This window comes from Clytia hemisphaerica, unplaced genomic scaffold (genome assembly GCF_902728285.1).
Source record: "Clytia hemisphaerica strain Z4C2 unplaced genomic scaffold, Clytia hemisphaerica genome assembly, whole genome shotgun sequence".
Taxonomy (NCBI): Eukaryota; Metazoa; Cnidaria; class Hydrozoa; order Leptothecata; family Clytiidae; genus Clytia; species Clytia hemisphaerica.
In genome coordinates this window covers 2,121,557-2,136,536 of record NW_027103334.1, presented here as the reverse complement: position 1 = coordinate 2,136,536, position 14,980 = coordinate 2,121,557, and the positions used below count along the sequence as shown (strand labels likewise).

The window sequence follows — 14,980 nt, the reverse complement described above, 5'->3', positions numbered from 1 at the left end:
ATCAAAATATTTTTTGAAAGTCTGATACTAAGTCTGACAACATGTGTGATTTTGTTCTTTTTCGTCTTAAATCCTCAATACATGAATACAAAGGCTTCACAGAAACCTAAATTTTCAATTGAAATACACATTTTTTAAAAAGTAAAAACTGTATTAGAACATAAGGCCTTAATGGGCGAAATATGAAACATTTTACTAAAATACCCGATTTCTTAGGCAGGGTGGACACGCATGCTGGAAAAACTGGAAAACCTGGAAAAACTGGGAAAATGGCCTTTTTCAGAAAATTAGCTGGAAAAACTGGAAATAGGTACATTTTCCAAAGAGGAAAGCTGGAAAAACTGGAAAAGTTTTTTTGATAGTTTAAGTTTTTGATAGTTTTACTTGACTAACCCAATTTTCCAATTTTGAATCGAATCTTTTCATTCAGAAGACTTCATAACTTTTTCTGCCTTTCCCTCTTCACCCAGTTTGCTTCTTGTACATTGTACTTTAAATCACAGTGAAGGAGAGCAAGCCAGGAGAAGAATATATATATTTCGCTGACCAAGGGAGTAACTCAAAGTTGGGGGACTACTTTAGAATTCTAAGAATTCTAAAAATTTTGGGGGTACCTAAACTTTTTGGCGGTAGGACCCTGTGGCTTAGATCTGTTTAATCGATTTGAAAGAAATGTCTATTAAAAATCTAGAAGTACCAGTGGATACCCCTTAAAACCTACAAAGTTGCACTTCGGGCTCTCTTAGCCACCAAACTTAATTTAATAATGTTCAGTTCACTTTTTTACAACCTCTTAAATGTACTTTATCATAATCATAAAAAAAAACTAATTTTGAGAATTTCACTTATCGCAAAGTGTTATAAAATTCGAAGTTATCGAAATTTTTAGTTTCTCGGATTTAGAGATTACACAATTGTATTTTAGGGTCATAAAACCTATACTTTTTTGGTACCTACATTTATGGCAGGTATGAAAAAAATCATTTTCTTTTTCATGGTTGGACCCCAGAGAAATCTTAAGGCCCTCAAAGTTCTAATTTAGGTTTTAAGGTGTATTTTGATTCTAACATACAGTCTTGAAAATATTTAGGTCCCAATGATCTTATTGCAACATTAGTTACTTTGCAGTGAATCACTGTTCAAAATTTGAGACCAAAAGGACTATTATATAAAAAGCTTTTGGAGAAAAACCATTTTGTAGGAACCATAGACAGCGTACTTTCAACACGAAAAGTTTCAGCCTAAAATCCTACCTAAATTTTCAGATAGAGGATATCTCTATTTTTTGTAGGTTTTAAAGGGGTATCCAATGGTAATAATTTTGCACTCGCTTATAGCTGGAAAAAAGTACAGATTTTTTGGTGAAGGCTGGAAAAAGGTACATTTTCAGCTCAAAATACCTGGAAAAAAGGATGTTATTGACCAAAAGAGCTGGACTTTTCATCTAAAATAAGCGTGGCCACCCTGTTAGGGAAATTGCCAAAAATGTTCATGTTAAGAAGATTTCTAGGCTTAAAACTCAAAAAGTTTTTAAGAACATCCCCCGAACATCCAAAGGCTTCAAAAATTTTGGATGTTCTTATAAAAATACGTGTCGAAATCTTGAAGCTTTTTAATGCCATTTCTTGGTCAGTGGAATTTTTTGCCACATTTCGAAATTTTATACAAATTAACAATCTTATTATTTTCGTTTTAGCATTAAATTTACAAATTCAATAGAGTAAATAAAAATAATCAATAATTACACACATAGTTGGCATCGAAACCCAGATATTCATTATCTGTCTCTTGTTCTTCGGATCTGTTGCTCGCGGTTGAATAGCAGCACAAATACTTTGTTGATAGGTAAGTTTGAATATTCGAATTTCGCACTTTCAATTACATTTATTTAAAATAATGTTTTACATCATAAATTTAAGATATTGTCTCTGGCTAGGGTCAATACTTTGCACAAATAGCCCAGTAATCCATCAACTTTTTTGACAGTCTTTAGATTGTTTTTAAAGGTCCACGGGTCCGGCGGCTCGGCTAGCTGAAAGAAACATGTGAAGTAGTGGGGATTCAAACAGGAACCCCTATTGTATCGATATGGCCTGGTACTTTATCAGTCATCGCTTCTTTATTTAATTTTCATAATTTTAACCTTGACCCAAAATTTAAATACTACTCTCTCCTTCAAAGAGACTTGGCTTGTGTGACTTGTTAGTTTTACTGAATCTCTAGTGTGCACCAATTTAGAATAAGATTCTCGAGTCTGTTCATACAAAATTTTGTACGCTATTTGGCATCATTTTCTATATGAAATGTGTGGCCAATTCATCGAGGACCAATTTGGAGTACTGCTTTAATTTTTTTAAACTCTTGGTTTAGGTCGCCCTTCAATCAATCTTTTATTATATTTTTCTTTAGCTTCTTTCATCTGGCCCTCAATAATCCCTTTAAACTGTTTCTCCAACATTTGCACACTCTGAAACTCTGCCGAATCTTCAAATCTGGTCTGGCGATTATCTCCAACAGAATGTTCAACTCCATGATTCCGATTCTTCTTTACAAGTCGTGATAGCTCACTGACCAAACCAACCAATATTACGATCGCAGCACAAATGAACAGCGTTGCAGATACTACATCCGGTTCTGTAAACATTGCTCCCAATTTTCGAGAATAATATGGGTACACGTTATACGAGGGAGTAAATTTACTTTTTATTCCTTGGATAATAAAATCGTCGAAGTTACCAAGCGCAAATTTTGCCAATAAGGTAGTAAGTCGCTGGTTAGGTTTTCCGGTTTGAGCCAGATAAATGAAAATGGGTGTTTCTATGTCATATTCGGATTCGATTTTCAAGTCAGCGTAATTTGGATTATTTTTCAGATGGTATGCGGCAACTTCTACATCCACTAATGCTCCCTTTGTAGCTTCATCAGACCTTACCATTTCAAGTGCATCTATATGTGATTCAACAGGTTTTGGAATCCCGTTAACCTTATTTGGTAAGACGTACATCGCCATACTGTTTTCCAAAACAGCTATTTGTTTGTCTTCTTTTGATAGTCCTTTTGACATGGCTTCGACTATAGTGGCTGTAATAAAAGCAGTCATCATCATGCCACAAATCATCCAGGCTAAACAGATCAGACGACTTAAAAAGTGTCTCGGCGCTTTATCACCGTAACCAACCGTCGTCATAGTTACCAAGCAAAACCAAATAGCGCTCCATATTCCAGGTCCAACTTCTGCATCGAACTCTTCATTCGATCTGTGCTCGATTATCCAAATCAAAAAAGCAACATTGATACTGCATACAATCGCAATCAATAAAGTACTGAGACAATTCTCAAGACCATCTACAAAACGTAAAACAACGTATAAGTCTTGTATGGGGACAACTAGCGCCTGTTTTTCACTGTTCAAGAAACTCGTTCGTGTGAAAAACGGATTAAACCTTTCTCCTAATTTGGTCGTAGAACCGATAATGTAAACATCCGACGTCTCATTTTGTGACGTGACGCCTAAGCCAGCCAATATATCGGCAGTAGATTGTTCTATATTGATAAACCTAAACAATTCCGTCTCATTTTGGAACTGTTTTTGATGCTTTGTGAAATTGAATTGAAATCCTTGCCCCGGTAGAAAACGGTTAATTTCTTCAAACATGAGTGACGTAACCTTCGGGATAATCCCGTACGTCGTGATTCGTTCGCCTTTAGGATTGTCTTCCGGTAACACCGGAATTTCGAAATGATAAGGAGGGCTACTCCAACTTAAGAAATATACGCTGATGTTTTCTTTCGCAATAACGGATAGTGTGCATTGTCCTGTAATCCAGCTTTCCATCAAGGTGAAAAGCCACAGGAGCAGCATGATTGTACCTTGTAAAGTTGAACGAAAACTTCGATCCTCCCTTTTCGTAGGTCTATGTTATTCCTCGTTCCTTTTTTCAAAGATCTTCAATTTCTCTGTTTATTTTTTTCTAACACCATAAATCATTTTTGACATAAAATTTCCTTTTTTCATATTCGATTATTCGTCTAATTGATTTTCACCTTTTTTCAATTGAAAATTTTCAATACTTATTTGTAGAGACCTCATACCACAATTTCTTTTGTAAGAAACATGGAAGCTGTCGAGACTATTCACTACATAGTCCTCCCTTCAAAATCGTAAAGCAACAACATCAACATCTACCTAAGAAATTCAATTTCTTACCCAGCCTACAGCCTAGTTATTTATTTTACCCCTCCCCCCACCTCGCTTAGCTAGAAAAGCATCTTGTAGGCAGCATAAAGTAGCCTGACAGGGCTTTTAGGCTTCCTCTGTATTTTGCTTATAAAAAATGTTACCTCTGGGAATAATTCAATAACCGTCTCTTGTTTGAGACTATTTTCACGGTTTTGTTTTGATTTATGAATATAATTAATATTTCATCGCTAAAATGAATGTGAAAATATATCTTTATATTCCTTATTTTTTTGTAAGAATCAAATCTGAATTAAGGCTAATATTTTTGACAGGTACCGTTACCGAGGCTTTAGAACGAGGTTTTACTGGGTGTTCGAATTTCCTTTAAAAGTAACGATGATTGAGTGGTCAAGGTAACAGCTCCCGAGGCTCCTGTTTCGAATCCCCGCTCCTTTCAATGTTCTGTTCAGTTCATAGATAACTGAGTCAGTTTGCCGTTGGCCCTATGAAAACAATCAAAGACTGTCTTAAAGTCCTAGATTACGTAAAATGTCGACTCTAGCTGACTATCCTTTAAGATATGCCAATTGATTATATTGATCAACTCTGTGGTATTGAAAACCTTCTGGCTTTAATTGTGTGCAGTGCTTAAAAACTTTTTATGATTACCTAACCCCGCGCACCATTTGTTTCTGGATTAGGTTACATTGATTTACATCCATTGTGTTTTTTTTTCTCAGTCCCATCAGTATTCGCCCTTCTTTTTTAGGCTCAACATGTCTTTGGAGCTTTAATTTTGAACGCTTTTATCATTGCCCAATGGCCGTGTTTCGACCTTTACAAAGCGTTCGGCAATTTACCACACGTATCGTTGTCAACGAACAATTTGTCCGGCAAAGAATCCTGGGAGATAAAGAAGCATTAATAAAAAGATTGAAAAGAGGGGGTCGTTTTCGTTTCACCCGACCACCCAAAAATGCGGCCGTTGTAATACCGTTGTGCGAAATGGACGGCCGGTTGTCGATTCTTTTCACACTTAGGAGCCCCCATCTGTATAACCATGGAGGACAAGTCAGGTTGAACATTTACTATGAAATATCCCATTCTTTGAATTTTATGGTCCTTTCAATACCTTATACTGTCCAGATAATTTGTTACTATTATCACTCTTCTATTTTCAATAATTAGTAATTGCGAATCAAGGGAAATTCGTGAAACTCTGTCCCCATATTTACGGCTAGGTTTACTAATGTGAAAGATCGTTTTAATTGTCCCGCTATAGTTTTGCTATGGAACTTCAGAAAATGATTATTAAATCTCTAAGAATAAGTAACCAAAATAGCCTTTACTACTCAACCACGTCATCTTTTGATGATGATATGATTCGAAAAAAGCCGTCTCTGTCTAGCGCGGGTAATTAGTAAAGCTGTCAGATTTTGTTCTTTAAACTTCTTTGATAACAAAATAGCGGTTTTATTTTCATTTAGTTTCCCTGGAGGTAAGGTTGACGATACAGATGCCTCGCGTTCCCATACAGCTGTCCGAGAATGTGTTGAGGAACTTGGTATTAATCGAGACAAAATTGATGTTTGGGTAGAACTACAAGAGTTCCCTGACAGGGTATGTTGTGTTATCACTATTTAAGGGATAATCAGATGGTTTGAGGTTTTTTATTTTGATGTTTTCAAGATTTTGACTTTTAGCAATAAGACAATAGTACAATAGGTATGCAAAAAGATTCGAAAGTTTCACTAAACCATCTGATTACCCCTTCTTTTAAGTAACCGTGAAATTAACCCCAACTATATTCATAAGGTTTATCATTAACCCTTTTTTATATCTTCGGGGTGAGAATTAAGGAAAAAACTACTTGTAAAAAACCTTAATAAATGGCTAATATTCTAAAGCAACTTCTATATTTGATGGTATCAAGTCAGCGCTTATAATGGATACACTTCCTTATGGGAAGCTATGGGAAGCTTGATCCAGTCAAATAATTTAAGATCAGTGGCTTTTCCTTGAGTACTTGTGATGATGCGCCGTTTGCCGTTAGCCAAAAACTGTAATGGCTTCTTTTCAGACACCACTTAAAAACTTCCGATCAAGCAACGATGTAAAAATAATAGATAACCAACTACCTCTAGAAGGCAATTCTCCCAAGAGAACAACCATTGTTTTCCTATTGAAATGAGCACTCCTTTAAATAGCTCTGTGTGCAGTGCGTGTTATGCTTTTAGCTAGATTTTGACACACTTTTTGACATCCACTGAATTGATAGAAAATTCGAATTGTTATTTACTGCAAATTTTGGAATTTTTTTCAAAAGATAAAGGTACCAATATTTAGACAAATTGACTACGGATCGGCCTGATACCACTTAATCTTCATCTGGATAAATAAACGCTCATAAAATGATGTTATCTGAAAAATATATGTGTGATTGAAGTGCGATTCTCACGAATGAAAAGTGCATGAAGGTTGCCTGATACAAAATAAACAGATGAATGTTTATAGAACAATAATATCTAATTAAAAAATTCCTTCTGTGAGGCTGCCTATAGGAAAATACACTTTTTCTAACCCAAATTTTGGAAAAATATACATCACGTGATCGATTCTGGCCAATAGAAGGTTGCAAATGAAGCAAGTTTTTATTTAATTGCACTTTTTACGATGCAAAATGTCATTAATATTTTTACAACCGTAACACGGATGTTTTTTGAGAATCAAGGCAAGTTGGTTATCTATTATTTTTACATCGTTGGATCAAGCTTAGTCCCGAGGTTTATAAAGGTCAGTCATTAGCCCCACCAAGGAATTATAAGAGACACTGGATATATGACTCATAAAACGGTGGAGAGCGACCATTGTATTTTCTTTGTTTCAGAAAACAATTGATGTTCTAGCTATGTCCGCAAAGGACAACTGTCATGGCGGCTATGTATCTGATTTTGAAAAATGTTTATTAATCTCATTTAAAAAAAGTTCTCTAGTGTTTTCTTTTCTTACCTTTGCAGGGAAAAAACTTTGAAAGTAAGGCTAGAATACCAAGCCGGATACATTTGTGAAATCTAATGTGAGAAAAACATCATTAGACAAGAAAGATCAAACAAAATGCTTATAGTAACACGAGATATTCAATTGGGAATATCTTTCCAAAACTGTTACCACAAGAGCTAAAAGTAACAAACATTAGACTTGAGCTTCTTGGTGTCACTGTGGTATGAAAATCTTCTGGAGGCACGTGGTGGCAAGGTGGTTTTTTTGTGGTTAAAGTTTGAAAATATCCGGTGTCAACATTCAATTTTTCATACACAACACTTCTTTTGCATCTTTCTCACAGCTTGAAACGTCATAACGACTTATACTTAGAAATTAAGTGGAAGAATCTGACTCTCATAGGAAAGTTTTAAGTCTCTTTTGGGAATTGGATGAGTGATTTTTAATAAGAAATGCAATAAAAATGCTTCGAAAAATCATTTAATGAGGGAAGGAGAGTGAACAATAATATCATTACTGCGGACATAGCTAGTACACGAGAAATCGGCAAATATCTGTTACTTGTATATCTAGTGTATAATAAATCCTTGGCCCCACGCTAATTATCTTATGACCAGTTTTATGACGCACAATCGTCTCAAACTTTGCTACGATACACTTTTTTGTTTCATATTTTTTTCCTCTTAGACACGGACTTTTTGTATCACACCAGTACTATGTTTTATCAATGATTTGGAATTGGAAGAACTGAAACCTAGTGAAGAAGAAGTGCGTGAATCTCTAAGCTCCTTTGTTGTTTTTTTATGTATCATTGATACAGCGGAGCCTCCATAACTCGAACACGCACGGGGGACACAAAGTTAAGGAGTTCTCGAGTTATGGAGAAGGGTTTATAAGGCATTATGTTAGCTTATGGGGCCGTAAAACTTGTTCAAGTTAAGGAAATATTTGAGTTATAAAAGTTCGAGTTAAAGAGACTCCACTGCATTTCAATACAATCCGACATCATTGATTGTCAGTTTCCTTTCAGTGTCAAAACCAAAACCTCTTCAGAATATGGAAACTGTACCTTAGTTTCTTATAGTCCTCTCATTTTCCTGTAAACGTTGAATGGAAATAATTGTTTTAATGATAAGTTGCAGATTCTGAAAAGTTTACCATTTAAAGCAAACGAAATTGCCATATGTTGCTCCATTTCTTGTCGATGATACCAAGATACATGATCTACGACGGGACAGAGCTTGTGACTCTACTCAGTCAATTACTGTAACTAAGATCACGTTCACACGTTACGGTTCCGTTTCACTCTGAAACGAAATGAAGCCATTCTATAGCGCACCGGGCTGAATCTAAAAATAGATTTTATTTTTGACATAATCATTATTCTCGATGTGTTTGTACGAGTTCCGATCCCATCAACCTTTGCGCTAATCTCTTTTGCACGTTAGTTGCATCGTTTGACAAAAGATATATAACAGCTTGCACGTATCTTTAATTGAGCCGCGTTGAATTGTGGGATTGCAACTCGTACAAATGTCAAAAAAAAGTGAAAAGTATTAATTATGACGTATGCGTTGCGGAGCGCTATTGGTTGAATTCAAGAATTACGTCATTTCTAACCAATAGAATGGCTTCAATTCGTTTCGGAGCGAAACAGGACCGTTACGTGCGAACATGGTCTAAACCATACTCTTTTCTGCCGTAGGTTGGAGATATTTTCACGACACCGATAACTAGCCTTATACATCCATCAAACCAAGGCTACACAAGTTTCCGAAACGGATGGACTTTCCCCGTTTTTCCGAATTGTAAACATCAAGTGTGGGGTATGACCGCCGTAATGACAGAAGTCCTACTTGCCAATGCTTTCTCGGAATTCTATAAAATGAAACTTCGTCTACCGGACAAAAAACGGAAACCCTTTGAGAAATGGCTATGATAAATTGGATAGACTTTATTAAGAATCTAAGGTACTTTCAAAGTACTTGTTTGTTTGTTTTTTGTATGACATGTACAATAATTTGTAAGTCAATTTTAGACTGATAACACTTTTTTCTTTTATAAGAACTGATCTATGAAACTCTGTTTTGTTCTTATATTTTCGAAAATTTTGGCTTGAATGTTCTTAAAATGTCCTTGATATGCTTACTTTTCACTTATTGACTTAAAATTGGCTTAAAGCATTTTAATGACCATTTCTGAAATTTGAGGTTGAGATTTCTCTAAATTTGCTCTTAGAGTTAATTTGCTTTAAGTATGCACTCTATTTTGCTGCCATGTGTGGAAACCATGCATGTCAGCGTAAATTAGGCAAATTTCCTTGAGGGTGGTTTCCACGTGGGGCTTTTCCAGAAAGAATTTGAATATGGAGGGGGGGTGGAGGATGTAACGTTTTTTAGAAGTTAACCACCTGGACATTCAAAATTACCGTCTAACAGAGCAAAATTACCCCAAGGCAGAGCAAGTTTACGCCCGGACAAGGCAAATTTCGTAGATTTTTCACTACCCCCGGACACTATATCCTCCTAGCCCCACGTACGAACATTTTCTGGAAGAGCTCATGGTTACAAAAAAAAAGAGTGCAAATTTAAAGCGAATGGTCTTCACTAAGGCTTTAACCAAAATTGAGCCTTATGTTTTTATAAAAGAATCAGCGTGTAGAACATGTAATTTTCACTTTTCCTCTTGCTATCCGAACCTTGAAACCTAATCTAAAAGACCACCTCAAATTTACCTTATAGCCATTGAAATTGCTTCATCCAATGCCTGCTCTAAAAGAGAAGAAATCGTTTAAAGAAAAGACCTCTCAAGGTTAGTGGATTCACTTATTCTTGTGTAAGTTTTTTATTGAGATCATCCAGAATCATTGAAGCCTTTTGAATGGTCTTTAATTTATGAGTTTAAGCCTAGAAATGTTTTTGAAATTTTCTTAGTTTCACCCTTTTAAGAGAATTTTTGTGCAATTTCTTAAGAAAGCTCTACATATTTTTGCTATCGAAGCCTTAGGCTCTTATATTGTTTGTTCTTATATAAAAACGTGTATTCTCTTGGTAGCTTCCATACATTATCAAAAGCTAATAAAATACATATACAGTGAAAAAATATTTGAGGAGATGCTTCAAGGATTCGAGAAATTTTATAATTAGATGCAATTTCATAATATTTTAGTGTATGGATACATTTTTAATGCTTGCCAATGAAAAATATTTTTGAAAGTTATATTTACAGTCTTCTACGTTGTATGTACAGAATACCTGGAGTATAAGTTTTGAGTATTTAAACAAGTAATTCTTAATTGTTTTTCTAAAATCAAGGAGGTTCGACCCCCCTTTTCTATTTTCACTTCCGTCCATCCAATTCAGCTGTTCGAAATTGCTGTTTTATAGTAGTATCGAGTTTATTTATTTGTTTTTTTCTGCGACGGAGATGGTTAGCTTTCGATTTTTCTAGATCCTGATTGACTGAGGACGACATCAAATGAGCATTTTTACCGTCCTCAATTTTACAGGTCAGAACTGAGGGTCGTTCCAAATCGTTTCAGTCATCCTGCCATTTTTATAAGTGCTTATAACATAAAGTCGCCAGTGTTTCCATCAGCGGTTTGTCTTAAAATCCACATGAAACAAGAAACGGATCAACGTTGACTCCACCAGGTTGTTCCTTTCTCAAATTTTCTAATTCCTCTAAAAGCTCGTCAACCTCTCCAGTGACGTGTGTTGAGACCACTGTTTTCATGCAATCAGAACACAAGATTGTCCGCTTCTTTGAAATCTCCATTAAATTCATGTAGTAAAAATCGTCAGTTCGGTTTTCATCTTTATCATAGTCACGGCATTGTACGCATAAATGAGCACCTGGGTTTGCTTTACCGATCTTCTCGAAAAAATATTCCGCTAAATTATGAACGCCCTCCAATGGCTTTAATAGAGGGCGGACGCCTCGTCTGTTTAATATCTCTAATGAGATTTCGAAAAGGTTCATCACATCATGGTTATCCAAGTCTTCGAGTTCTTGATACCTTGGTGAATATTTTCCCTGAAGGTGGTATAACGGCATAAAGAAACGAGGGTCTTGTTTTCTGAATAAATTTAAGGGTTTATGTTCATGCTTCTTAATCGAAGACGTTCGTTGCTTCATTGAATTGATGCGTTTTGATTTATTCCTTGAAGATTCGCTAGGCCCACCACTCATTCCTAAGAAAATCTCCATGCTGTTTTTAGTGTGCAAATAACCTTCAAAGTTTTACTCTAAACTTTTTGTCTTCCGGTTCAAATATTTCTTTAGCTTTGCAGTATGTTCTCTATTCGCTCTCCATTCCCTCGACGTCTCTGAACGTTCTCCTGCTTTCTAACACGTGAAATATATGATTTGGGGTTTTATAAACACCGGCAAAGACCAATCAATTAATTCATCATCAAGTGGTATGTAGGATGAATTTTTCGTGAAGCGTTGATTTCAAACCAGATAGCAATACCTAGTTATGTTTGATCAACCAATCGCAAACGTTGCTTTAAAAAACTTCATTCTGGATTGTGAGAAGAACCTCTTAAATGAAGGCGGATTTTAGCGAAAACACTCTTCCTAGACAGTTAAATAGAATAATTCAAGGGTCTAGTTAAGTGTCATTTTGTGGTTTTAAACCACGTATCGTATCCCTTCACATACTAGAGGCCAACTATTAACATTTCTTCCAAGATATTCAAAGTGTGGCCGGTTTGGATTTTTCTGTCATGCTGTTTTCTGTTGTTTTTTTTACGTCAGATTCGTGCTCGTGATGCCGAATACACGTTTTTTTATAAGAATATAAGGCTTTGATGGTCAAAATTTCAAGAACAGACGCCCAATTTCTTAGGAAAATGGATAAGAATGCTCAAAAAATGGTGAAAATAAGAACATTTTAAGAACATTTTTAGGCTTAAAACTCAAAAAGTTAGGAACATCTAAAGGCTTCAAAAATTTTAGATGTTCTTATAAAAAAATGTAAGGGGCTGTAGTTCATATGGAGATTTTTGAGCGTGAGGTGATTTATTTTTAGTCATTTGATTCATCGTCAAAACTGTGACGTAACGTTCTGAAATCCACCCCACCTCTCCTAGCCGGATCAGCTCACAGATCTGTAAAGCCCGAAGGGCTAGATAGGCAACTTTAAGCTTTCTCCAGCAAAAAAAAGTGAAGCAATAATTTGACTTTTTAAATTTCGTGCCGATGTATAGGATCTAGCATTTTAATTGTTTTCGGAGCCCGAGATAAAAAAAAGTAGGCGGCAAACGCTCTCTCAAACCAGTGAAATTGCTTGTTATCACGTGATTTTCTTTCTACCAAAACTTATTTCACTTTTCGATAAAGTCCGTGGCTACGATAAATCATTGGGTCAGCCCGCCTCCATATAAACAGCCCCTAAAAAGCAACATGGCGGACCCGTTTGTTCTAAAACTATGGGAAACCCGATCCATTTCATCATGGATATTCTTAACCTTTTTGGGAAAATCATCCTAAAATATTCTTATAGCATTCTTAGGTTAGGACTAGACTTATCATTTCGTACATACGTCTCAAGCATAAAATGACATTTTTGTGAATGGAGCCTTACTTGGGGGTAATTGACAATTTATAATTGAAATTGCTCTAAAAACTGTAAAAATGGCATTCTTAGCTTGAATAGCAAAATTCCATGATGGTCTTAGCATTATTCTTATTTTTTTGGCCATTTTAATCATGGACATTCTTATAAAGTGTATTCTTATATAAAAAAAGCGTGTAGTCAAGAAGTTAGAGATCAGAGTATTAAACATTGCTGAATCGAAAACATGGGAAAAACTTCGATTTAGCAAAAGGATTTGCGCTTAATTTGTTTGCTATAGTTCTTGAAGTTGATTTCAAGTCGAATTTTTTTATATTTGGGAAGATAAACCCGGTTGAATCAGGCCGCTACTAAAAAATGTACTTGAAATTCTTAGATTGCATAATCTTAAGATTATTTTACCCCGTTTGAAGTAGTTTGTTAAGAAACACTTGGTATTTTTTATGAGAGTATCAAATCATTGTTTGTAACAGTAAAACCACGTACTCTTCAAGATCTGCCGACTGTTTGGACTACGTTTTAAGTGTACTTATTGGTTTGTCTAAGTTTTGTATGTAAACATTTCATAATTTTGTTCAGTACAGTTTTTGTACGAGTGCGCTTGAATTATTTTTAAGCATTTTCTTTTTGTACGATATGATTACTATGAATATAGATTTTTTTTTTATAAGAACTTCCAAAAATTTTGAAGCCTTTGGATGTTCTTAACTTTTCGAGTTTTAAGCCTAAAAATGTTCTTAACATGCTCTTATTTTCACCATTTTTCGAGCATTTTCGACTATTTTCCTAAGAAATTGGGTGTTTTAGAGTCTGCAAAGTCTAAAAATGTTCGTAACTTGTTCTTAATATTTTGGCCGTCGAAGCCTTATGTTCTTATATAGTTTGTAGCGATTTTATTGCAGCGGTAGAACATCGTGCTACGGTGGCGCCGGGTGAATAGCTACCTTATCGGCCAAAACTTAGTCGGCCTTAATTTTAGTCGGCCCTAATTTTAGTCACCTCGTCAAAATTTAGTCACTAAGGGCCGACTAATCATCGAGACTCAAAAATGCCAATAAATAGGAACAGTTCAATAATAGCTTGGATATTTGTCAAATAAGTAAAAAGGCTATTAAACCCTGAAAAAACTCTATTTCGCCTTAGAAATAAGAACAATTTTAGGCTCAAAATACCAAAAAAATATAACAGTCTACATGAAAGTCATAATATTTGAGAAATAAGGGAAATTCCCAAGAAATGTTATAGCCACAAACGATTTGGAAGCACTCTAACCAGGGGGTGTCTCTAACTTAGGTCTAAGGGTACACGCTTTTTTTTATAAGAATACACTTTATAAGAATGTCCATGATGAAAATGGCCAAAAAATTTTGAATATCGTAAGAATATCACCATCATAGAATTAGGCGACAAAATCTAAGAATGTCATTTACAGAGCAATTTTAACTGTAAATTGCCAGTTTTCTCCCAGTAAGGCTCAAAGTTTTCACAAAAATGCCTTCTTTCTCGCTCGAACTTAAAATTGCTAAAAATGAGGAATTAACCAAAATTCTCAATATATTTTGACCGAGATTGTAGCTAAAATTTTGATGGTTCTTATAAAAAAAAAGAGTATCTCCAAAAAACAGTGAAATCAATTTTTCCCTAATTGTTTTTCAGCCCCAAATTATTTCGCTTTGAAATGGAAATAAAATTTACCCTTCAATATTCCTCTCACAGTTTTTCTTACTTCAAAAGTTGAGGTGGTCATGAATTAGAAATAAGTGTGAAAATTAAAAAATGGCTTATCATCACACTTAATATTTAATGGCTTGCTTATCATTCATTGATATTAGCTATGTTATGATTTTAGTATCTTAAGAAGAGCAGAAAATTCGAACCCAGGCTTTTGAAAAAAGAAACTGTGGATCCATAAAGAGTCGGATCAAAAAAGGAAAGGAAACTCAATTAAAAATTGTTATCTGTTGCTACAATACTTTTTTTTTGCTCAAAGATTTTTATGAAAAAAGTTTATTCATGAATAATATACCCTTTCAATATCTCAGAAGAGAAAAGGGACTCTAACTAAATCGAGGGGAGTTTGTGCACTAAGTTGGCAAAAAGAAATTGAGTAAAGGTGGTTAATTATACCGTTTCTAGTTTATCAAGTTTATTTATTGCCCACGGATTAGATCAAGAAGATGACTTCCCTCAAAGCCATATTGTTGCTTCTTTTGTCAATG

At 35.1% G+C, this 14,980-nt stretch overlaps 2 protein-coding genes across 2 annotated transcripts; one reads left to right on the top strand and one right to left on the bottom strand.

Annotated features, from left to right (window-relative positions):
- Positions 1-1,730: 1,730 nt before the first annotated feature.
- On the top strand, positions 1,731-9,255 carry LOC136817470 (mitochondrial coenzyme A diphosphatase NUDT8-like). Its single transcript, XM_067073802.1, has 5 exons — positions 1,731-1,845; positions 4,950-5,256; positions 5,668-5,800; positions 7,868-7,948; positions 8,886-9,255. Exons 2-5 carry the CDS (start codon positions 5,000-5,002, stop codon positions 9,117-9,119), a joined length of 705 nt encoding a protein of 234 aa, XP_066929903.1. The 5' UTR covers positions 1,731-1,845; positions 4,950-4,999; the 3' UTR covers positions 9,120-9,255.
- Positions 1,817-3,879, bottom strand: LOC136817449 (uncharacterized). Its single transcript, XM_067073783.1, has one exon. The coding sequence runs from the start codon at positions 3,860-3,862 to the stop codon at positions 2,354-2,356; it is 1,509 nt and encodes a 502-aa protein (XP_066929884.1). The 5' UTR covers positions 3,863-3,879; the 3' UTR covers positions 1,817-2,353.
- Positions 9,256-14,980: the final 5,725 nt, after the last annotated feature.

Coding starts and splice junctions, on each gene's coding strand:
- LOC136817449 (XM_067073783.1), bottom strand. CDS start 3,862: ATGCTGCTCCTGTGGCTTTTCACCTTGATGGAAAGCTGGATTACAGGA.
- LOC136817470 (XM_067073802.1), top strand. CDS start 5,000: ATGGCCGTGTTTCGACCTTTACAAAGCGTTCGGCAATTTACCACACGT. Junction 5,801..7,867: donor TACAAGAGTTCCCTGACAGG/GTATGTTGTGTT, acceptor TTTTCCTCTTAG/ACACGGACTTTTTGTATCAC. Junction 7,949..8,885: donor TGAAACCTAGTGAAGAAGAA/GTGCGTGAATCT, acceptor TTTCTGCCGTAG/GTTGGAGATATTTTCACGAC.